Raw genomic sequence first — 23,839 nt, 5'->3', positions numbered from 1 at the left:
CATGGGGGGGGATTAAATATTTAAAGAAAAAAGTTGACCTTTTTTTAAAGAAAAAAAGTTGGCTATTTTACATGATTGTAGTCAATTTTGCTGCGATTTTTTACAATATTGCGTTTTCTAAAAAAAAGAAAATGATTTAATAAAATTAAATTGAAATAATAAAAAAAATGTATTTCACCAGAATTGTGTAGAATAATTTTAAGAAAAACCGTACATTTTTCTTTTAAAAAAAAGGTGTGTCATTTTACAAGATTGTACTCAAATATGTTGCGAAAAAATATTTTCTTTTTTTTTCTGAAATGCAATATTTTACAATATTGCGTTTTCTAAAAAAAGATAATTATTTAAAAAATTTAAATTTAAATAGTTTCAAAAAATGTATTTCACCAGAATTGTGTAAAATAATTTTAAGAAAAAAAGTGTAAATTTTTTAAAGAAAAAGGTATGTCAGTTTACACAATTGTAGTCAAATATGTTGTGAAAAAGTATTTCTGTCTTTTTTGGAAAACGCAATATTGTGAGAAGTTATTTTACCAGAACTGTGTAGAATACATTTTTGAAAAAAAAGTTTACATTTTTGAAAGAAAAAGGTATGCCATTTTACGTGATTTTAGTCAAATATATTGTGAAAAGGAATTTAGTTTTTTTATTAGAAAACACAAAATTGTGAGAAGTTATTTCACTAGAATTGTGTCGAACAATTTTTAAGACAAAAATATTTAAAGAAATAGTTTTAAAAATGTCAAACAAGTTAAGCCATTTTACCTGATTGAAGTCAAATATATTGTGGAAAAATATTAATTTATTTTATTAAAAAATGCAAATTTGTGACATAAGTTATTCCACCAGAATTTTGTCGAATAATTTAATATATATATATATATATATATATATATATATATATATATATATATATATATATGTATATATATTTAAAGGAAAAAAGTTACAATTCTTTAAAGAGAAAAGTATGGAATTCTACATGATTGAAATCAAATATACTGTGAAAAAGTATTATATATATATATATATATATATACATATATATATATATATTTTAGAAAACGCAATATTGTTAGAAAAACTTATTTCATGAGAATTGTGTAAAATAATTTTAAGAAAAAATATTCAAAGAAAAGTTACATTTTGTTTAAAGAAAAATGTACGGCATTTTATGTGATTGAAGTCCAATATATTTTGAAAAAGTATTTTTTTAAACAATATTGCAAGAAGCTATTCTACCAGAATTGTGGAGAATAATTCTCAGAAAAAAAGGTTGCATTTTTTAAAGAAAAACGTATGTCCTTCTACATGACTGTAGTCAAATATATTGTGAAAAAGTTTTTTTTTTTAGAAAAAACAATATTGTGAGAAGTTATTTGACCAGAATTGTGTAGAATTTTAAGAAACAAATATTTTAAGAAAAAATTCAATTTTTTAAAGAAAAACGTAAACCAATTTACATGATTGAAGTCAAATATTTTGTGAAAAAATTCGTATTTAAAAAATAAAAAAGTTGCAATATCATGAGAATGTTTTCATACAATACTTTTCCAATACTCTGAGTATTGTTTTATTTTAAAATACAAAATCATGTATTTTTAAAAGACTACAGTAAAATATATTGGCTTTTCTTTGGGGAGGGAAAAAAGTTAGCAATATTGTGAGAAAACAGTTGTCATTGTACAAGAATTATGCACTGAAGGAAAAGTTCATATTTTACAAGAAATTTTTGCCATTTTAGATGATTAAACATGTTTTGTTTTTACTAAAAAGTTAGTCATGTGTAAAAAAAAACATTCCATGTAGGAATATTTTGAAAAGAAAATGTTACACAAACAAAATAGTGTACATATTTTCAAGTATTTCTTATATATATATATATATATATATATATATATATATATATACTAGGGGTGGGCAAATTAATGCGTTAATTACGAGTTAACTCATCAATCTATTAACGCCGACAATTATTTTATCGCACATTTGCGTATGTTGTTTACATGCTTTTATTTTGTTAACACCTTTTCTTAACAAGATGGCGTCGCCCGGACGGGCTTCGGCGTGGAGGGGCTCTTGGTAAAGATGGAACATTTGGCAAAAATACCGGACAATTCTGCAAATGTCATGGCTGGCTTACACCGTGGTCACTCCGGGATCACTTACGACCGCCAGACAATTCTGGATGTGGATAGATCGGGCCGTTTTGGACTGAGTGCTTGCTAGACCGGCTAGCTAGCATGGGAATACTTTGCCGGCTACATCCAGCGGCCTGTGAAGCAGCGGAGTATATGTGTTGTCTGTCTATTTATCAATAATGCAGACGAGGAGTGTTGGCTGAGTTCTTAACGTTTGCTTTCAGAGCGTGCATATCACAACATACAAGATGCCGTCATGGCGACACATGGCGCATGCTCGTCACTCCTGTTGCATGCTGGGTAGGGTAGTTCTTTTATTCCCTGGCTCATAACATCACAATATAGTACCATGTATATGCGTTCAGTTTATCAAAGCACCAAGCAAACAATCGGAAAATTCCCATCATATCAATTCCTAGATATGGTTGTAATTATTTTAAGTGCACTATGCAGAATAAACACAACATTATTAATATTGCTACTACGGATAATTTGATCAAAAATTCCCTAAAACAGACCACTACCTATAATATAGGTTTTTTAAACATAAAATCTCTGATAAAAAAATGTTTCTGCTGTTACCTCAGAAATTGCCTGTTCAGATGGTATGATTGTGGCTCAGAGATTTGTATGTAGATTATATTTATTTTCCATAACAAACAGGATAACTTAAATACCCTGGCAGTGGCAATAAGCTTAAATGTTTGTATTTACATCTTTTGAGTTGATTTTCATAAAATATGCTATTTAACTGCTGCTGTTTAACAAGGACTGATTTAAATTGTGTTTGCACAACAAATGTTTTGGCGCTTTTGTTCATGTGGGAGAATATTCCAATAAAGGTGCACTACACGCTACTTTTGAATTCATTATTGGGCTTTGCGTATACAATGCAGTTAATCGCGATTAATCGGAGAAATAGTGCGATTAACTTCGATTACATTTTTTAATCGTTGCCCAGCCCTAATATATACATATATATACAGACACATATACTTATGCATTCCAGTAGCTAAACCCACTCAGCTGATGACTTTATGCAATTCTTTAGTAAGAAAATTGAAGTCATTAGAAAGGAGATTAAAGACAATGCGTCCCAGCTACAACGGGGTTCTATTAACACAGATACGATGGTATTTAAGGCGGATACTGCCCTCCAAAATAGTTTCTCTCGTTTTGAGGAAATAACATTAGAGGAATTGTTACAACGTGTAAATGGAATAAAACAGACAACATGTTTACTTGACCCTCTTCCTGGGAAACTGATCAAGGAGCTCTTTGTATTATTAGGTCCATCAGTGCTAAATATTATAAACTTATCACTCTCCTCGGGCACTGTTCCCCTAGCATTCAAAAAAGCGGTTATTCATCCTCTTCTTAAAAGACCTAACCTCGATCCTGACCTCATGGTAAACTACCGACCGGTGTCTCACCTTCCCTTTATTTCAAAAATCCTTGAAAAAATTGTTGCGGAGCAGTTAAATGAACACTTAGCGTCTAACAATCTATGTGAAACCTTTCAATCCGGTTTCAGGGCAAATCACTCCACGGAGACAGCCCTCGCAAAAATGACTAATGATCTATTGCTAACGATGGATTCTGATGCGTCATCTATGTTGCTGCTCCTCGATCTTAGCGCTGCTTTCGATACCGTCGATCATAATATTTTATTAGAACGTATCAAAACACGAATTGGTATGTCAGACTTAGCCCTGTCTTGGTTTAACTCTTATCTTACTGATAGGATGCAGTGTGTCTCCCATAACAATGTGACCTCGGACTACGTTAAGGTAACGTGTGGAGTTCCCCAGGGTTCGGTCCTTGGCCCTGCACTCTTCAGCATCTACATGCTGCCGCTAGGTGACATCATACGCAAATACGGTATTAGCTTTCACTGTTATGCTGATGACACCCAACTCTACATGCCCCTAAAGCTGACCAACACGCCGGATTGTAGTCAGCTAAGGTTTTACTACTTACATATAAAATACTACACGGTCTAGCTCCATCCTATCTTGCCGATTGTATTGTACCATATGTCCCGGCAAGAAATCTGCGTTCAAAGGACTCCGGCTTGTTAGTGATTCCCAAAGCCCAAAAAAAGTCTGCGGGCTATAGAGCATTTTCCGTTCGGGCTCCAGTACTCTGGAATGCCCTCCCGGTAACAGTTCGAGATGCCATCTCAGTAGAAGCATTTAAGTCTCACCTTAAAACTCATTTGTATACTCTAGCCTTTAAATAGACTCCCTTTTTAGACCAGTTGATCTGCCGTTTCTTTTCTTTTTCTTCTATGTCCCACTCTCCCTTGTGGAGGGGGTCCGGTCCGATCCGGTGGCCATGTACTGCTCGCCTGTGTATCGGCTGGGGACATCTCTGCGCTGCTGATCCGCCTCCGCTTGGGATGGTTTCCTGCTGGCTCCGCTGTGAACGGGACTCTCCCTGCTGTGTTGGATCCGCTTTGGACTGGACTCTCGCGACTGTGTTGGATCCATTATGGATTGAACTTTCACAGTATCATGTTGGACCCGCTCGACGTCCATTGCTTTCCTCCTCTCCAAGGTTCTCATAGTCATCATTGTCACCGACGTCCCACTGGGTGTGAGTTTTCCTTGCCCTTATGTGGGCCTACCGAGGATGTCGTAGTGGTTTGTGCAGCCCTTTGAGACACTAGTGATTTAGGGCTATATAAGTAAACGTTGATTGATTGATTGATTGATATATATACAGACACATATACATATGCATATATACATTAACATACACATATATTTATATACGAATGAGTATATCCGTTCGTCCACCGTGTTCAATGGACAAGTCTAATCTACAAAATTTGCAAGCAGCATACCCCTTCTCCTTCGAGCTGTCCTGGATTAAATGAAATGATTTTGGAACTTCTTTTTACTCTTCGTCACCATGTCTCTTATTCCTTCGTCTGCTGCGTCTCTGTTATGTTTTTGGACATTACTACTTGACGTAGTTTTGAAGCAATGCATGATGGGAACCCGGATGCTGTGTGTCAGTGTATTAACGAGGAATAAACATGCTGAGAAATAGCTCCGTGCCTGCACTACTTTATGGGTTATAGATAAACCTATGGATAAGGAAGCATATAAAATGGTCTCCTTTTCAGGTGAGAGAGGACGCTAAAAGTCAGTGCCAATATTGTTGTCCGGGTGGAAATCAGGAGAAATTCGGGAGAATGTTTGCCCCGGGAGATTTCCGGGACGGGCACTGAAATTCGGAAGTCTCCCGGGAAAATTTGGAGGGGATGGCAAGTATGGATAAAGGCCTGTAGGGGGCAGAGAGGCACATTTGTGGCAAACAGTGGCTGGGAGTGCAGGGGCAAGCAAGTACGGGTGAGGCGGCCATAAAAGTGGACCGTCTCCATAGCAACCGTGGGGAGTAAACAGGGGGGTTGATGATTAAACAAGTTCAAGTAGCAACAAAGCGACAGAGTCCCAACTTAAAACACAACACGAGCAACTTAGTTGTCATGTTTGATCTACCGCTCTTGCATAGCGGGGGCGGCGGGGGAGGGGAGACCTCAAGGCCCTGACGGAGAGCAGCTCAACAAGGAAGTCGGGCTGGCGGCTGAAAGGCAGCGAGAATTCCAAGCAGAGACCAGAACAGGGCTGGGCAATTATTTTGACTCGGGGGCCAAATTCAGAGAAAAACATTTGTCTGGGGGCCGGTTTATTTATTTTTAGGAAAACTAATATAAAACCTCACAATAAAGTCTGATTGAATGCGAAAAATGTTATGACAAACCGTCTTAAAAACGGAATGGAATTTTATTTTTTTTCTATGTATGATAAAACCTTGAATATTGAGAACATGTGAACATCACACCCCCTCTCCATGGACATATTTTACAATCAAGCCAAATGCAACAAACACAGCGAAAAATGAACGTGAAGGGTAAAAAAAAACATCTACAATCTGATATACGTGATATGTCACTAAGCTATAGAACTTGTTTGTAAAAATCTCCTTCCACGTCTGTCCCTGACACCCACATTTCAGGCTCTGGAAACACTCTGTGGAAACGCTCCCCACCCACACTGCTTGGTGCCTCGTCTGACCTACTGTGACGTAGATTACCATACTAACTAGTAGGGTTGTACAGTATACAGGTATTAGTATAGTTTCGCGATACTAATGAATCATATTCGGTACCATACCGCCTCTGAAAAGTACTGGTTCGCCACACCCTAAGATTTCTTGTTAAAATAAAGCCAATAATGCAATTTTTCCTAGTCCCCTTTATATAGAAAAGTACTGAAAAGTATCAAAATAATATTGGTATCAGGACAACACTAGTCACTAAAATATCATGCAAAAGCACAGATTCCAACCATTGAAATATGTTGTATGGCTAACTTTTAATAATAATTCACTCCTATACAATATCCTACCCTAAAACTCAACTGTGCAACACAACCCTTTGAGTGCAATACGTCCGACACTGAACTCTTGTCTTGTTCTGCATATTGTACAGTATTTTGTATTTTTATAGTTTTTTTGTATATTGTACAGGATTGCTTATTATTTTTATTGGCTTGTGGTCGGTTTATTTCAATTTTTAGTTTTTCTTTTATTACTTCTTGTGTTATTTATTTTTTACCCCATATTTGTTCCCACTACTGCACCTTAAGCTGGAGTCCATAATCTTGTTATATCCAAATCTAATGACAATAAAGTCCATTCTATGTTCTATGGACTATGTTAAGGTAATGTGTGGAGTTCCCCAGGGTTCGGTCCTTGGCCCTGCACTTTTCAGCATATCCATGCTGCCGCTGGGTGACATCATACGCAAATACGGTGTTAGCTTTCACTGTTATGCTGATGACACCCAACTCTACATGCCCCTAAAGCTGACCAACACGCCGGATTGTAGTCAGCTGGAGGCGTGTCTTAATGAAATTAAACAATGGATATCCGCTAACTTTTTGCAACTCAACGCCAAAAAAAGTAAAATGCTGATTATCGGTCCTGCTAGACACCGACCTCTATTTAATAATACAACTTTAACATTTGACAACCAAAAATTCAAACAAGGTGACTCGGTAAAGAATCTGGGTATTATCTTTGACCCAACTCTCTCCTTTGAGTCACACATTAAGAATGTTACTAAAACGGCCTTCTTTCATCTCCGTAATATCGCTAAAATTCGCTCCATTTTGTCCACTAGTGACACCGAGATCATTATCCATGCGTTTGTTACGTCTTGTCTTGATTACTGTAACGTATTATTTTCGGGTCTCCCCATGTCTAGCATTAAAAGATTACAGTTGGTACAAAATGTGGCTGCTAGACTTTTGACAAGAACAAGAAAGTTTGATCACATTACGCCTGTACTGGCTCACCAGCACTGGCTTCCTGTGCACTTAAGATGTGACTTTAAGGTTTTACTACTTACATATAAAATACTACACGGTCTAGCTCCATCCTATCTTGCCGATTGTATTGTACCATATGTCCCGGCAAGAAATCTGCGTTCAAAGGACTCCGGCTTATTAGTGATTCCCAGAGCCCAAAAAAAGTCTGCGGGCTATAGAGCATTTTCTGTTCGGGCTCCAGTACTCTGGAATGCCCTCCCGATAACAGTTTGGTCCTCTCCAAGGTTTCTCATAGTCATCACTGTCACCGACGTCCGACTGGGGTGAGTCTTCCTTGCCCTTATGTGGGCTCTACTGAGGATGTCGTTGTGGTTTGTGCAGCCCTTCGAGACACTAGTGATTTAGGGCTATATGGCTAAACATTGATTGATTGATTGATTCAATTATATCATATTCTATTGTATACAAACCCCGTTTCCATATGAGTTGGGAAATTGTGTTAGATGTAAATATAAACGGACACGATGTCGAATATTTCCAAAAACAATTTGAAATGTGGACTCGTCAGACCACAGAACACTTTTCCACTCTGCATCAGTCCAACTCAGATGATCTCGGGCCCAGAGAAGCCGGCGGTGTTTCTGGATGTAGTTGATAAATGGCTTTCGCTATGCATAGTAGAGCTTTAACTTGCACTTACAGGTGTAGCGACGAACTGTATTTAGTGACAGTGGTTTTCTGAAGTGTTCCTGAGCCCATGTGGTGATATCCTTTAGAGATTGATGTCGGTTTTTGATACAGTGCTGACTGAGGGATCGAAGCTCACGGTCATTCAATGTTGGTTTCCGGCCATGCCGCTTACGTGGCGTGATTTCTCCAGATTCTCTGAACCTTTTGATGATATTATGGACCGTAGATGTTGAAATCCCTAAATGTCTTGCAATTGCACTTTGAGAAACGTTGTTCTTAAACTGTTTGACTATTTGCTCACGCAGTTGTGGACAAAGGGGTGTACCTCGCCTTATCCTTTCTTGTGAAAGACTGAGCATTTTTTGGGACGCTGTTTTTATACCCAATCATGGCACCCACCTGTTCCCAATTAGCCTGCACACCTGTGGGATGTTCCAAATAAGTGTTTGATGAGCATTCCTCAACGTTATCGGTATTTATTGCCACCGTTCCCAACTTCTTTGTCACGTGCTGCTGCATCAAATTTTAAAGTTAATGATAATTTGCAAAAAAAAAATGTTTTTATCAGTTTGAACATCAAATATGTTGTCTTTGTAGCATATTCAACTGAATATGGGTTGAAAAGGATTTGCGCATCATTGTATTCCGTTTATATTTACATCTAACACAATTCCCCAACTCATATGGAAACAGGGTTTGTAGTTCAAGACTCATGGTCATTAGAAAACATCGCTGCACATCATAATGGCAGCTACACTTTCCATCTTAAAGATCTGGAAACAAATATTTGGGAATGTCCGGCGGGCCAGATTGAAAAGCTTAACCCCCGTCTGGACTAGAAGGTTGTTTGCAGCTGCAGTGAGAGCAGCACGGAACATCTGAAAGTGCGGCAGAATCATGTTAGTTTGCCCTTGGAGGGAAGATGCAGCGTGAGCAGCGGCACTCATGCTGCATGATGACCCTGTATGGGCATGCGCCACTCCTGTCACGCACGCCGCTCGCCCCCGCCTCCATAAAAGGGAGCGAGAATAGCTCACTCTCCCCCCTCACGGTCCTCTCAGGTCATTTTGGGCTTTCTCGTCGCGCGTTCGACGACAAGCGCAAACGTTCGCTTACCGTGCCTCTTCATGGCCGCCTTGGCGTGGCCCACCGCCTCCCAGGGGCTGGGGATGTCCAGGAAGACGGCGTCGGCCACGCCCGTCACGCCGAAGCCCTCTTTGCACACGTCCTGGTTGCGCACGGTCACCAGGTGGTCCACGCGGTGCTCCCGGAACTCCTCGGCCACCGTCTCGGCACGCTGCTGGTGGAACTCCACCGTGTGCAGGTGGCCCGTCGGCGCCACCGTGCGCAGGATGGCGTGGGAGAGCGAGCCGCTGCCCGTGCCTGCGAAACACAAGCGCACGCTTCTCAGAAACACGTTACAAAAGAATAGAGTTTTATAGTCATTATTATTACAGATGTCCGACGAATGCTTTAAAATGAAATATCGGAAATTTCAACCTCCCCATTTTCCCGGGAGACTCCCGAATTTCAGTGCCCCTCCCGAAAATCTCCCGGGGCAACCATTCTCACCAATTTCGTCCGATTTCCACCCCTACAACAATATTGAAGGCGTGCCTTAAGTGTCCTCCACAACCTGTCGTCACGTCCGCTTTTCCTCCATACTAACAGCATGCCGGCCCAGTCACATAATATATGCGGCTTCTATACACACACAAAAGAATGCAAGCATACTTGGTCAACAGCCATACAGGTCACACTGAGGGTGGCCGTAAAAACAACTTTAACAATGTTACAAATATGCGCCCCACTGTGAACCCACACCAAACAAGAATGACAAACACATTTCGGGAGAACATCCGCACCGTAACACGACGTAAACACAACAGAACAAATACCCAGAACACCTAACTCTTCCGGGACTCTAAAATATACACCCCCAGCTACCACCCAACCCTGCCCACCTCAACCCCGCCCACCCCACCCTCTCCCGAATTCGGAAGTCATACAGGTCACACTGAGGGTGGCCGTAAAAACAACTTTAACAATGTTACAAATATGCGCCCCATTGTGAACCCACACCAAACAAGAATGACAAACACATTTCGGGAGAACATCCGCACCGTAACACAACGTAAACACAACAGAACAAATACCCAGAACACCTAACTCTTCCGGGACTCTAAAATATACACCCCCAGCTACCACCAAACCCTGCCCACCTCAACCCCGCCCGCCCCACCCTCTCCCGAATTCGTAAGTCATACAGGTCACACTGAGGGTGGCCGTAAAAACAACTTTAACAATGTTACAAATATGCGCCCCACTGTGAACCCACACCAAACAAGAATGACAAACACATTTCGGGAGAACATCCGCACCGTAAGACAACGTAAACACAACAGAACAAATACCCAGAACACCTAACTCTTCCGGGACTCTAAAATATACACCCCCAGCTACCACCAAACCCTGCCCACCTCAACCCCGCCCACCCCACCCTCTCCCGAATTCGGAAGTCATACAGGTCACACTGAGGGTGGCCGTAAAAACAACTTTAACAATGTTACAAATATGCGCCCCATTGTGAACCCACACCAAACAAGAATGACAAACACATTTCGGGAGAACATCCGCACCGTAACACAACGTAAACACAACAGAACAAATACCCAGAACACCTAACTCTTCCGGGACTCTAAAATATACACCCCCAGCTACCACCAAACCCTGCCCACCTCAACCCCGCCCGCCCCACCCTCTCCCGAATTCGTAAGTCATACAGGTCACACTGAGGGTGGCCGTAAAAACAACTTTAACACTGTTACAAATATGCGCCCCACTGTGAACCCACACCAAACAAGAATGACAAACACATTTCGGGAGAACATCCGCACCGTAACACAACGTAAACACAACAGAACAAATACCCAGACCACCTAACTCTTCCGGGACTCTAAAATATACACCCCCAGCTACCACCAAACCCTGCCCACCTCAACCCCGCCCGCCCCACCCTCTCCCGAATTCGGAAGTCATACAGGTCACACTGAGGGTGGCCGTAAAAACAACTTTAACACTGTTACAAATATGCGCCCCACTGTGAACCCACACCAAACAAGAATGACAAACACATTTCGGGAGAACATCCACACCGTAACACAACGTAAACACAACAGAACAAATACCCAGAACACCTAACTCTTCCGGGACTCTAAAATATACACCCCCAGCTACCACCAAACCCTGCCCACCTCAACCCCGCCCACCCCACCCTCTCCCGAATTCGGAAGTCATACAGGTCACACTGAGGGTGGCCGTAAAAACAACTTTAACAATGTTACAAATATGCGCCCCACTGTGAACCCACACCAAACAAGAATGACAAACAGATTTCGGGAGAACATCCGCACCGTAACACAACGTAAACACAACAGAACAAATACCCAGAACACCTAACTCTTCCGGGACTCTAAAATATACACCCCCAGCTACCACCCAACCCTGCCCACCTCAACCCCGCCCACCCCACCCTCTCCCGAATTCGGAAGTCATACAGGTCACACTGAGGGTGGCCGTAAAAACAACTTTAACAATGTTACAAATATGCGCCCCACTGTGAACCCACACCAAACAAGAATGACAAACAGATTTCGGGAGAACATCCGCACCGTAACACAACGTAAACACAACAGAACAAATACCCAGAACACCTAACTCTTCCGGGACTCTAAAATATACACCCCCAGCTACCACCCAACCCTGCCCACCTCAACCCCGCCCACCCCACCCTCTCCCGAATTCGGAAGTCATACAGGTCACACTGAGGGTGGCCGTAAAAACAACTTTAACAATGTTACAAATATGCGCCCCACTGTGAACCCACACCAAACAAGAATGACAAACAGATTTCGGGAGAACATCCGCACCGTAACACAACGTAAACACAACAGAACAAATACCCAGAACACCTAACTCTTCCGGGACTCTAAAATATACACCCCCAGCTACCACCCAACCCTGCCCACCTCAACCCCGCCCGCCCCACCCTCTCCCGAATTCGGAAGTCATACAGGTCACACTGAGGGTGGCCGTAAAAACAACTTTAACACTGTTACAAATATGCGCCCCACTGTGAACCCACACCAAACAAGAATGACACATTTCGGGAGAACATCCGCACCGTAACACAACGTAAACACAACAGAACAAATACCCAGAACACCTAACTCTTCCGGGACTCTAAAATATACACCCCCAGCTACCATCCAACCCTGTCCACCTCAACCCCGCCCCACCCTCTCCCGAATTCGGAAGTCTCAAGGTTGGCAAGTATGCTTGTGAGTTCTCTAATTTCTGTAATTGCATTGTTCCATTGACCTAAAAGTACACTGTATAAGCTGAACAACAAAACCGATCCCATTCCTAAAAACACGGATGCAAATTAATTATCTATCCGTCCTGGTTGACTTTATTGTGAGGTTTTGTATTTGTTTTCCTAAAGATAGATAAACCGGCTTTTCTCTGAATTTGCCCCCCACACCCAGTTGCCGTGGAGACCTGGCGGCGGAAACAGGGGCCTCACCGCCGTGACCCTTGACCTAAGTGACTGATCCTTGTTGCCTCACAGGAGGAATCAATCAGCCGAAGGGGAGGAGGGCCACGTCGTCATGGCAACCCGCCTCCAAGGTGAATCGGGGGTAGGCGGGGGAAACAAACAGTCACCTTGGAAGCAACACGGAAGCAATATTCACGCGTCTGCGGTCTCCAAGGGAATCAATTAAACACACGCACACAATTTGAGCTGAGTGCAGTCAATACGCAGTAAAGCATGACGAAGCACTACTGCGCCACACACACACACTTACACACACACACATACTGGTTATCATTTGGAATGGGGACCAAGTTTTTGATCATGACTTGTGGGGACCACCCTTTCTACAGGTTGTGGAGGCATAAAAAAACTTGGTGAAATGGCCACTGCCCAGTTAGCTCATACACGTCTTTAAAGGGGAACATAATCACAATTTCAGAAGGGTTAAAACCAATAAAAATCAGTTCCCGGTGGCTTATTTAATTTTTCTGAGTTTTTTTCTAAATTTTACCCATCATGGAATATCCCGAAAAAAGGCTTTAAAGTGCCTGATTTTCAGCTATCTGTGAAGCCATCGTCCATTTTCCTGTGACGTCATCCAGTGATATACATGCTATCCAGGCGGATAGCACAGCAAGATATAGCGACATTAGCTCGGATTCAGACTCGGATTTCAGCGGCTTAAGCGATTCAACAGATTACGCATGTATTGAAACGGATGGTTGGGAGTATGGAGGCAGATAGCGAAAACGAAATTGAAGAAGAAACTAAAACTATTGAGTGAATCGCTATTGAAGCTATTCGGCGATCGCCTTCTAACCAAGGATTGAGTGTCGCAGGGTATCCATGCATCTCTGTGCCATGTCTGTCGTAGCATCGCCGATAAAATATGTAGGAGCAACTTAAATATGTCGATTGGTAAGTGTTTGTTTGGCATTAAATGTGGGTGGAGTGAAAGGCTGGATGTAAATATAGCTACAAATGTACATACAGCTAGCCTAAATAGCATGTTAGCATCGATTAGCTGGCAGTCATGCCGCGACCAAATATGTCTGATTAACACATAAGTCAATAACATCAACAAAACTCACCTTTGTGATTTTGTTGACTTTATCGTTGGAAATGCATCTGCTTTGAGTGTCGCAGGGTATCCATACATCTCTGTGCCATGTCTGTCTAGCATCGCCGGTCAAATGTGCAGAAGAGGGACTTTCGGATCTTTTGACACTGGCGCAACTTGAATTTGTCGATTGGTAAGTGTTTGTTTGGCATTAAATGTGGGTGGAGGGAAAGGCTGGATGCAAATATAGCTACGAATGAGGCATAACGATGCAATATGTATATACAGCTAGCCTAAATAGCATGTTAGCATCGATTAACATGCCGTGCTAATCGATGCACATTCTACGTAAATCAACTTGAATCCGTCCCTGATCGTGTTGTTACACCTTCCGACAACACACCGACGAGGCATGATGTCTCCAAGGTACGGAAAACAGTCGAAAAAATGGAAAATAACAGAGCTGATTCGACTCGATGTTTACAATGTGTTTGAGAAAATGGCGGTTGACTACCTAGATGACGTCACGCCGTGACGTCATCGCTCCGAGAGCAAATAATAGAAAGGCGTTTAATTCGCCAAAATTCACCCATTTAGAGTTCGGAAATTGGTTAAAAAAAACATATGGTCTTTTTTCTGCAACATCAAGGTATATATTGCCGCTTACATACAGGTAGGTCTGGTGATAACGTTCCCCTTTAAATCTCTGAATTGATGAAGTACCGGTAATGTGTTGATCATACTTAATGGGGACCAAATTTTAATAATTTCGCATAATTTACACACATTTGTACCTGACTACTGAGTACCATTTAAAAAAGAAAAAAAAAAAGTTCAAATTAAATATGACATGGTCCTCAGAATACAGCACTACAGCTGTCCTCTTATAGAAAGCTTCACCACTTAAATGTTAAAGCAAATCCTGCATCTTCTGTGACATTACGGAAAACTGCTATTTAGCACACTCAAACTAACCAGTAAATATGTTTTATGGGCCGAAGCTTAGATATCACTTAGGCATCTTCAGAATGGATCTGACTATGATCATTTAAAAAGGTTTCCCTTTAGGGGACCTGTTTTTTTGTCCCCATACCGTCAGAGGTCCCCTAAAGGTGACTGTGTAAACAAACACACACACACACACACACACACACACACACACACACACACACACGATATCATTTGGAACGGGGACCAAGTTTGTGATCATGACTTGTGGGGACCACCCTTTCTACAAGCTGTAGAGGCATAAAAAAATTAGGTCAAATGGCCACTGCCCAGTTAGCTCTTACACAACTGCTATTTAGCAGTAAAGTTGTCTGCAACTCCAACTACCATATATAGAAGGATAGAAAATTCTGAATGTGAATAATACTTTAAGGTAATAATGTTTTATAATCATGCTGTATGAAAATGTCATCCTAAGGAACACTAAACCAGATTTTGTTGTAATTAAGGAGGGATACCATACAGAATCACAGTACTATTAATGCCAGGAAAACAAATGGTTCACTTTTCAAGAAAATTCTTTATCATTTAAAAAGGTTTCCCTTTAGGGAACCTGTTTTTCTGGTCCCCATACCGTCAGAAGTACCCTAAAGGTGACTGTGTAAACAGAGCAATGTCCCCATTAAGTAAACATTGCCAGAACACACACACACACACACACACACACACACACACACACACACACACACACACACAGCAATTAAACATGCACAAATTAGCAAAAAGCTAGCTTTGCTCGTTGTTGATGTTTAGTGTTTAAAGAATTGAAAAATGATCAACAGAGCTGACATAAATTACATAGTCCATTCATCCAAATGAATCACTATGTCTGTTTCAGTCACTATGTTATTTAGTCACTACAGTAATTATGATAACATCCACAGGAACCACATGGGTGAGCCTATTTTATACAGTATTTACAACCTTACTAGTGTTCACATCACAGCCACAGTGTTCATGTAGTTATTGACATTATTTACACATTACTTTGTCAGTTTCAGTCACTAAGTTATTTAGTCACTACAGTAATTATGTTCACATCCACAGGAACCACATGGATGAGCCTACTCTATACAGTATTTACAACCTTACTAGTGTTCACTTCATAGACACAGATGGTTCATCTAGTTACTGATGTTATTTACACATTACTTTGTCTGTTTCAGTCACTATGTTATTTTGTCACTACAGTAATTATGTTCACATCCACAGGAACCACATGGGTGAGCCTACTCTCTGCAGTATTTACAACCGTACTAATGTTCACTTCATAACCACAGATGGTTCATCTAGTTAGTGACATTATTTACACATTACTTTGTCAGTTTCAGTCACTAAGTTATCTAGTCACTACAGTAATTATGTTTACATCCACAGGAACCACATGGGCAAGCCTAATCTATACAGTATTTACAACCTTACTACTGTTCACATCACAGCCACAGTGTTCAAGTAGTTATTGACATTATTTACACATTACTTTGTCTGTTTCAGTCACTATGTTTTTTTGTTTTGTTTTTTGTCATGAAAAAGGGAGGTTTTTGTCATGACAAATGTAGTTTTTTTGGGGGGTTGGTGCACTAATTGTAAGTATATCTTGTGTTTTTTATGTTGATTTAATAAAAAATTAAAAAATTAAAAAAAATAAAATAAATAAAACATTCTTCTGCGGCCCGGTGGTTGGGGACCACTGCTCTACAGTACTTACAACCAGCATCTAGTGATTGACATTGTTTACACATTACTTTGGTTCGATCACACATTCCTGGACGTCATCTACAAGAGTGGTCCCCAACCACTGGGCCGCGGCCCGATTCCGGGCCGCAGAATAATTTTTTATTCATTTTTATTTAAAAAATAAATTAATAAATAAATCATTTTTGTATTTTTTATTAAATCAACATAAAAAACACAATATACACATACAATTAGTGCACCAACCACAAAAACCTCCCTTTTTCATGACCAAAACGTCCCTTTTTCATGACAAAGAAAAAAATAAAAAATAAATTTAAAAATAGGCGGACCTGATTTTTCCTCATTTTAAAAAATGGTGCGATAGAGACATTTGAAATGTCATTATCCTCACGCCCCAAAAATATAACAATTCTCTGAAAATATGGGGACTTTTCATGCATGACTAAGGCCTCAAAAAGGGTCCAAACGTATAGAAGAAACACAACAACTTCAACAGGCCACTTGCTGCTCCGCTGCTCGGGTCTTAATGATACCCTCCGATGTTGTTTACTTTGTTGAATGCGCTTGCGCCGCATTAAACTGTTATGTCATGTTTTCATGTAGCTCCATATTGGATTTATCTTCCATGACACGTCATGATAATTCCGGCTTCTCAGAAAGAAGACGGTAACTTCCTTAGCGGTAAGGTCGTCGCTCACCTGACTCGCACACGACCGAGCCGGGCTTGAGCTCCAGCAACATGGTGATGGCGGCGATGTCGGTGGTGTAGAGGATCTGCGTGCGGTGCGGCAGCGTGACGGTCCACAGCTCGGGTGTAGGGTGGAGCACGTAGACCCAGCCGCCTTTGGTGCACGTGACCTTCGACCCGTAGGGCTGGCCTATCAGGTCTGTCGAGTGGCGAATGGCGCCGTAGCGGGTCTGCGTCTGGGCCCCGTGCCGCACCTTGATGGGCGTCATGGAGTCGTGGCCCAGGTACACGACGGCGACGTCGCCGTCCTGGATGACGTCAGAGTACTCCACGAAACTCATTGTGCGCTCACTCTGCAACGTGACACAAAATCAACATGATAATGTGTTACATGATCAAAGATGATGGCATACATTTAATATAGTCAAGTGCTATTTTGGACAAATCTGACAGGCAAATACCGATTAAAGGAGTCTTATTTTGACAGTAAAATATGTTGGAACACGTCACTTACAGAATCATGTGAATTAGGGATGCACCGATTAATCGGTAACCGAATATATTCGGCCGAATGTGGCAAAAAAAGCCACATTCGGCCTTCGGTGGAGTTAAAAACAAGGGCGAATAATAAATAAATAAATAAATGGATGGATGGATGGATGGATGGATGGATGGATGGATGGATGGATGGATGGATGGATGGATGGATGGATGGATGGATGGATGGATGGATGGATGGATGGATGGATGGATGGATGGATGGATGGATGGATGGATGGATGGATGGATGGATGGATGGATGGATAGATAGATAGATAGATAGATAGATAGATAGATAGATAGATAGATAGATGGATAGTACTTTATTGATTCAATGGATGGATGGATGGATGGATGGATGGATGAATAGATAGATAGATAGATAGATAGATAGATATATAGATAGATATATAGATAGATAGATAGATAGATAGTACTTTATTGATTCCTTCAGGAGAGTTCCTTCAGGAAAATTTAAATTCCAGCAGCAGTGCACAGAGTTGAGATCAATTTAAAAAAAAAAAAAAAAGTAAAAAGTAAATATTGGGGGTTTAAAAGGAAACAAAATAGAGAAATATTACAAAAAGAATAAAAACAATGGGAATAACAATATAACAGTAAAATAAGAATATAACAAGACAAAGTAGGCAGTAGTGACCATGTTATGAAAACGTATTGCACTGTTAATGTTTTGCATCTCCTGTCATCCTAGTACCCCCCGTCCCCCGTCCCAGAGAGGAGTTGTACAGTCTAATGGCGTGTGGGACAAAGGAGTTCTTGAGTCTATTAGTCCTGCACTTGGGATGAAGCAGTCTAGAACTGAACAGGCTCCTCTGGCTACTGATAACGCTATGCAGAGGGTGACTGGCATCATCCAGGATGCTCACTAGTTTGTCCACAGTCCTCTTCTCTGCCACCGTCACCAGTGAGTCCAGTTTCATTCCCATTGTAGAACCGGCCCGCCTGATCAGTTTCTCAAGTCTGGAGCTGTCCTTCTTAGATGTACTGCCCCCCCAGCACACTACCATGTAGAACAGAACACTGGCAACCACAGACTGGTAGTACATCCACAGGAGTTTTCTACAAATGCTGAAGGAGTGCAGTCTCCTGAGGAAGTACAGCCTGCTCTGTCCTTTCTTGTACTGGTGGTCCGTGTTAACAGTCCAGTCCAGGTTATTGTCCACCCAAACCCCGAGGTACTTGAATGAGTCCACGGTCTGCACCTCAACTCCCTCGATCACAATAGGTTGTGACCGTGGACTCGACCTCCCAAAGTCAATGACCAGCTCCTTGGTCTTTGACGGATTGAGCTGCAAAACAAAGTCCCTCACCAGGTTCCGAAACTCCTCCTCTCTGCCGTCCCTGATGCACCCGACGATGGCTGTGTCATCCGCGTACTTCTGGATGTGACACAGCTCTGAGTTGTAGCAGAAGTCAGCGGTGTACAGGGTGAAGAGAAGAGGGGCCAGCACCGTTCCCTGCGGTGCTCCGGTGCTGCTGATCACAGTGTCAGACGTGATGTCCTTACTGTGGCCTGTCGGTGAGGTAGTTCGAAATCCAGGCAACCAGGCAGGGGGTCCACTTGCATTTTGTAGAGCTTGTCCTGAAGGAGGCGGGGCTGGATGGTATTAAAGGCACTCGAGAAGTCCAGGAACAGGATCCTCACAGTGCCATTTCCCTTATCCAGGTGTAGTGGCGTGTGACGCAATTTTTTGACGCGGTGACGCAATCAACCAACGTGCGGTGACGTTGGGATATGTTGTGTACTTGTATAAGTGTATGAGGTTACAAGCACACACTCTTTGAGATTTAGTGGGGCGTCTGTTTACATTATTAGCCTGTTGTGTAGGCTACCTGTGTAAGTGTATGAGGTTACAAGCACACACTTAATTGAGATTTATCTACTGTGGCTAAGCAGACTTTTGCCAAAAGGACAATAATTAATTTGTTGTGGGTTTATCCACTTTGATGCACTTTATTTTTTTTTTTAATGCATGTTTTGTTTGAAGGCCTAATAGAAATTAAAAACTTTGTGCTTTTTTTGAAAAGCAAAGGCTACTGGAATATTTAAAAAATGTCAATATTCAATAAAAAAAATGACCTTATATGAAAAACATGTCTAAATATTTATTCTAGGCTATTTATGCAATATTTAAAAAATTATGAAAAACTGCATTCATTATTCGGCCAAGCGTTTAAATTTTATTCGGCTTCGGCCACAAATTTTCATTTCGGTGCATCCCTAATGTGAATTAATATGATGTTAAATAGTGTCGCTTCATCCGGGACAATATTCACGACAAATTTGTGCTTTGTTTTAAAAATGTGCTATTTGGATATACACTGTATGAAAAAAAATTTGAAAAGGAATTTTACCTTTGCAATCAGGGCGATATATCGATATTCTCGATACATCGTGGGTTTGTCTCTGTGCGATAAAGAAAATGACAATATCGCGATATTGGAGTATACGTTCTCACGCAGTTGCTTTTAGCTGCGGGCATTATTACACTGCATGCGTGTCCCAGTCTTTCTAGTCTCTCCATCTCACAGAGACTTAAAACAAGCGCACCTTCTTACATACGTCACGTGTGCAACGACACACGCTCCCGCGCAGCAGAGAGGTAGTGACATGGTAACGTTAGCTGTGATGCTTACAGTGCGGTGCGAGTGATAATACGAGAGAGAGAAGGTTCGAATCTGGTAACAAATGAAGAATTAATTCCCCAAAAAAACATCATCTGGCAGTGGTTTGGCTTCAAGCGAGGAGATGCTGAACAATTACGTGGCAAAAGCGTTGCAACAAAAAGTAGCACCACTGCTAATGTAGCATCATTTAAAAACTCTCCCGCTAAAGAATAAGGAGTGCTTGAAACTCCGCATGTCAACATCTTTTCGGTGCCACACCAACAAAATGACAAAGCAACTATTTCCAGATCACCACCGTATGGAAAAAAATAGTCAACAACTGAAGGAGATAACGGCCGCAGGAACCTACCACATAGCGAAGGACATACACTATTTGATTTCCTATTATGCAGCTCATTTTTATTTAATACCAATTGAAATATCGTGTGACATCATGCACAAAAGTGCATTTTATTTGTTTTAAACTGTTGTAGTGGCGTTCTGTGTGGAGTTTGCATGTTCTCCCCGTGAATGCGTGGGTTCCCTCCGGGTACTCCGGCTTCCTCCCACTTCCAAAGACATGCACCTGGGGATAGGTTGATTGGCAACACTAAATTGACCCTAGTGTGTGAATGTTGTCTGTCTATCTGTGTTGGCCCTGCGATGAGGTGGCGACTTGTCCAGGGTGTACCCCGCCTTCCGCCCGATTGTAGCTGAGATAGGCGCCAGCGCCCCCCGCGACCCCAAAATGGAATAAGCGGTAGAAAATGGATGGATGGATAGTGGCGTTCTGTACAAAAAGTGCACTTTAATTTAGTGTTGTTTTGATATCTCTTCTTAGTGACATCATGCACAAAAGTGCACTTTATTTGTTTTAAACTGTTGCAGTGGCGTTCTGTACAAAAAGTGCACTTTAATTTAGTGTTGTTTTGATGTGTCATCTTAGTGACATCATGCACAAAAGCGCACTCATAGCTTGTTTTAAAATGTCTCTGACAATCTTGCACTTTCTGTTTCGGAAATGACATGAATGTTTGTGCCACTGCTTAATAACTGTTTAATAAGTTCAGTTTTGGTAAATTCACTTAGTTGTGATTTCCCTCTCTGCGTGAAATTTTAAAATAAGCACATACTAATGAAAATGAACAAGAATGTTTTGTTGTAGACACATAGAATCATCATACTGCTGTGATTATTTGCATCAAGTGTTTATTCAAGGCTAAGGCAAAATATTGAGATATATATATTGTGTATCATCCATCCATCCATCCATTTTCTACCGCTTATTCCCTTTCGGGGTCGCGGGGGGCGCTGGCGCCTATCTCAGCTACAATCGGGCGGAAGGCAGGGTACACCCTGGACAAGTCGCCACCTCATCGCAGGGCCAACACAGATAGACAGACAACATTCATGACATGGCCTAAAAATATAGAAGTTAATAAAAGGCCAAATCGCCCAACCCTACATTATACTACTGGCTCATTTTTATATTCATAAATGCAAGTTTCTCAACAACCAGACCATTATTTTTTGTGCCTTTAAAAAAAGAATTGGACATTACATTAAAACACTCTCTACCTCTAACAACCAAAAAGCTGTGAAAACAATGATGCCGTGTTCCAAATTTTAATTACTCACTGCAGTGTTTTTCAACCTTTTTTGAGCCAAGGCACATTTTTTGCGTTGAAAAAATGCGGAAGCATACCACCAGCAGAATTAATTAAAAAAAACCAAACTCAGTTGACAGTAATAAGTCGCTGTCCCAATTGTTGGATGACTTTAAAGCATAACCAAGCATGCATCAGTATAGCTCTTGTCTCAAAGTAGGTGGACTGTCACCACCTGTCACATCACGCCATGACTTATTTTGAGTTGTTTGCTGTTTTTCCCGTGTGTTGTATTTTAGTTTTTGTCTTGCGCTCCTATTTTGGTGGCTTTTTCTCTTTTTTTGGGGTATTTTCCTGTAGCAGTTTCATGTCTTCCTTTAGCAATATTTCCCGCATTTCCTTTATTTTAGCAATTAAGAATATTTTAATGTTTTTATCCTTCTTTGTGGGGACATTGTTCATTGTCATGTTCGGATATACTTTGTGGACGCCATCCTTGCTCCACAGTAAGTCTTTGCTGTCTTCCAGCATTCTGTTTTTGTTTACTTTGTAGCCAGTTCATTCTTAGTTTTGTTCTTCAATACCTTCCCTAAGCTTCAATGCCTTTTTTAGGAGCACTTTCCTTTTTCTTAATTTTGGTTTAAGCATAAGACACCTTTTTACCTGCACGCTGCCTCCCGCTGTTTCCGACATCTACAAAGCAATTATCTACCTGCTGCCACCTACTCTCCCGAGCGCTAGTCAGCACCGACCGCTCAACAACAACACATCACTTGCAGACTATAATTACTGGTTTGAAAAAAATATTTTTAACCCAAATAGGTGAAACTAGATAATCTCTCACGGCACACTAGTGTGCCGCGGCACAGTGGTTGAAAAACACTGACTTACTGAACTTGTGTGTGTCTATAGCTTAGCACGTTGGTATATATATATATATATATATATATATATATATATATATATATTACATTCTATTTTAGGTACTTTATTGAGTTTAAAACCCCCTGGCGCTGTTTTGTACTTATTTTTATTTTTATCATTATTAATTAATATTTTACAGACTTAATTGTTTTAAAATGTTGCAATTTATAAATGAATGCGCCCGCCGCGACCCAGAAGAGAATAAGCGGTAGAAAATGGATGGATGTTTATAAAAAACAATAAAAATAAATAAATAAGATTTTAAATATTGGACAATACACCGCAAACGAGGTTAAGTTGCATTTAACGAGAATTTTAAATCTAGGAAAGAGACATTGACGACACAATAAATGTGTCATATTTACGATAACGTGAACCGGAACTTGAAGCATGCTAACCACGTTAGCACGTCAGGCTAACGGAGAGCACAGACAAAAAAAATAAGCTACCGTTCGTCCCACGACTTACCGTTTATACAAAAATCCCCTTTAAGTGTCTCCAAAAAGCCACAATTTGTTCCAAATAAACCACGTTTGGTCCTCGTCCGTGCATGCGGAAATCAACTCTGACGGAGTCTCCACATGTGCTTGTTGTGACAGGAAGCCGGGCAATGAAGACCGGAAGAAGGTTGCTTTCGCTGACTTGTAAACTTCCTGGATCGTGTGATGGCTTGGACAGGCAGTGCATATGCTTTGTAGATCTACTTTTTTGGGGGGCTTTTTCTCTTCTATCCAGCCAAAGGGGGAGACACTACTAAAAATAAATAAAAATAAAACAAATAATTTCCATCTATCCCATCCATTTTCTACCGCTTATTCCCTTTTTGGGGTCGCTGGCGCATGTCTCAGCTACAATTTGATCAATTAAAAATAATTTGATAAATATTTTTTTTAATACATTTTCTGGTGAAAATATG

The 23,839-nt window shown here is 41.0% G+C and overlaps 1 protein-coding gene across 1 annotated transcript in view; it reads right to left on the bottom strand.

Moving 5' to 3' along the window:
* The window catches only part of LOC133542565 (tRNA (adenine(58)-N(1))-methyltransferase catalytic subunit TRMT61A-like), a 23,967-nt gene extending 412 nt beyond the window's left edge, over nt 1-23,555 (bottom strand). Inside the window, exons 1-3 of the mRNA XM_061886813.1 lie at nt 23,392-23,555; nt 17,235-17,577; nt 9,290-9,556 (exon numbers count right to left, since the gene is read on the bottom strand). Of these exons, the coding sequence (XP_061742797.1) occupies nt 9,290-9,556; nt 17,235-17,565 (598 nt within the window). The 5' untranslated portion in view covers nt 17,566-17,577; nt 23,392-23,555. The remainder of the gene's footprint in view (nt 1-9,289; nt 9,557-17,234; nt 17,578-23,391) is intronic.
* Between the last annotated feature and the right edge of the window lie 284 nt (nt 23,556-23,839).

This window comes from Nerophis ophidion, linkage group LG24 (genome assembly GCF_033978795.1).
Source record: "Nerophis ophidion isolate RoL-2023_Sa linkage group LG24, RoL_Noph_v1.0, whole genome shotgun sequence".
NCBI lineage: Eukaryota > Metazoa > Chordata > Actinopteri > Syngnathiformes > Syngnathidae > Nerophis > Nerophis ophidion.
The sequence above is the reverse complement of the archived record's forward strand: the minus strand, read 5'-3'. Positions and strand labels throughout refer to the sequence as shown.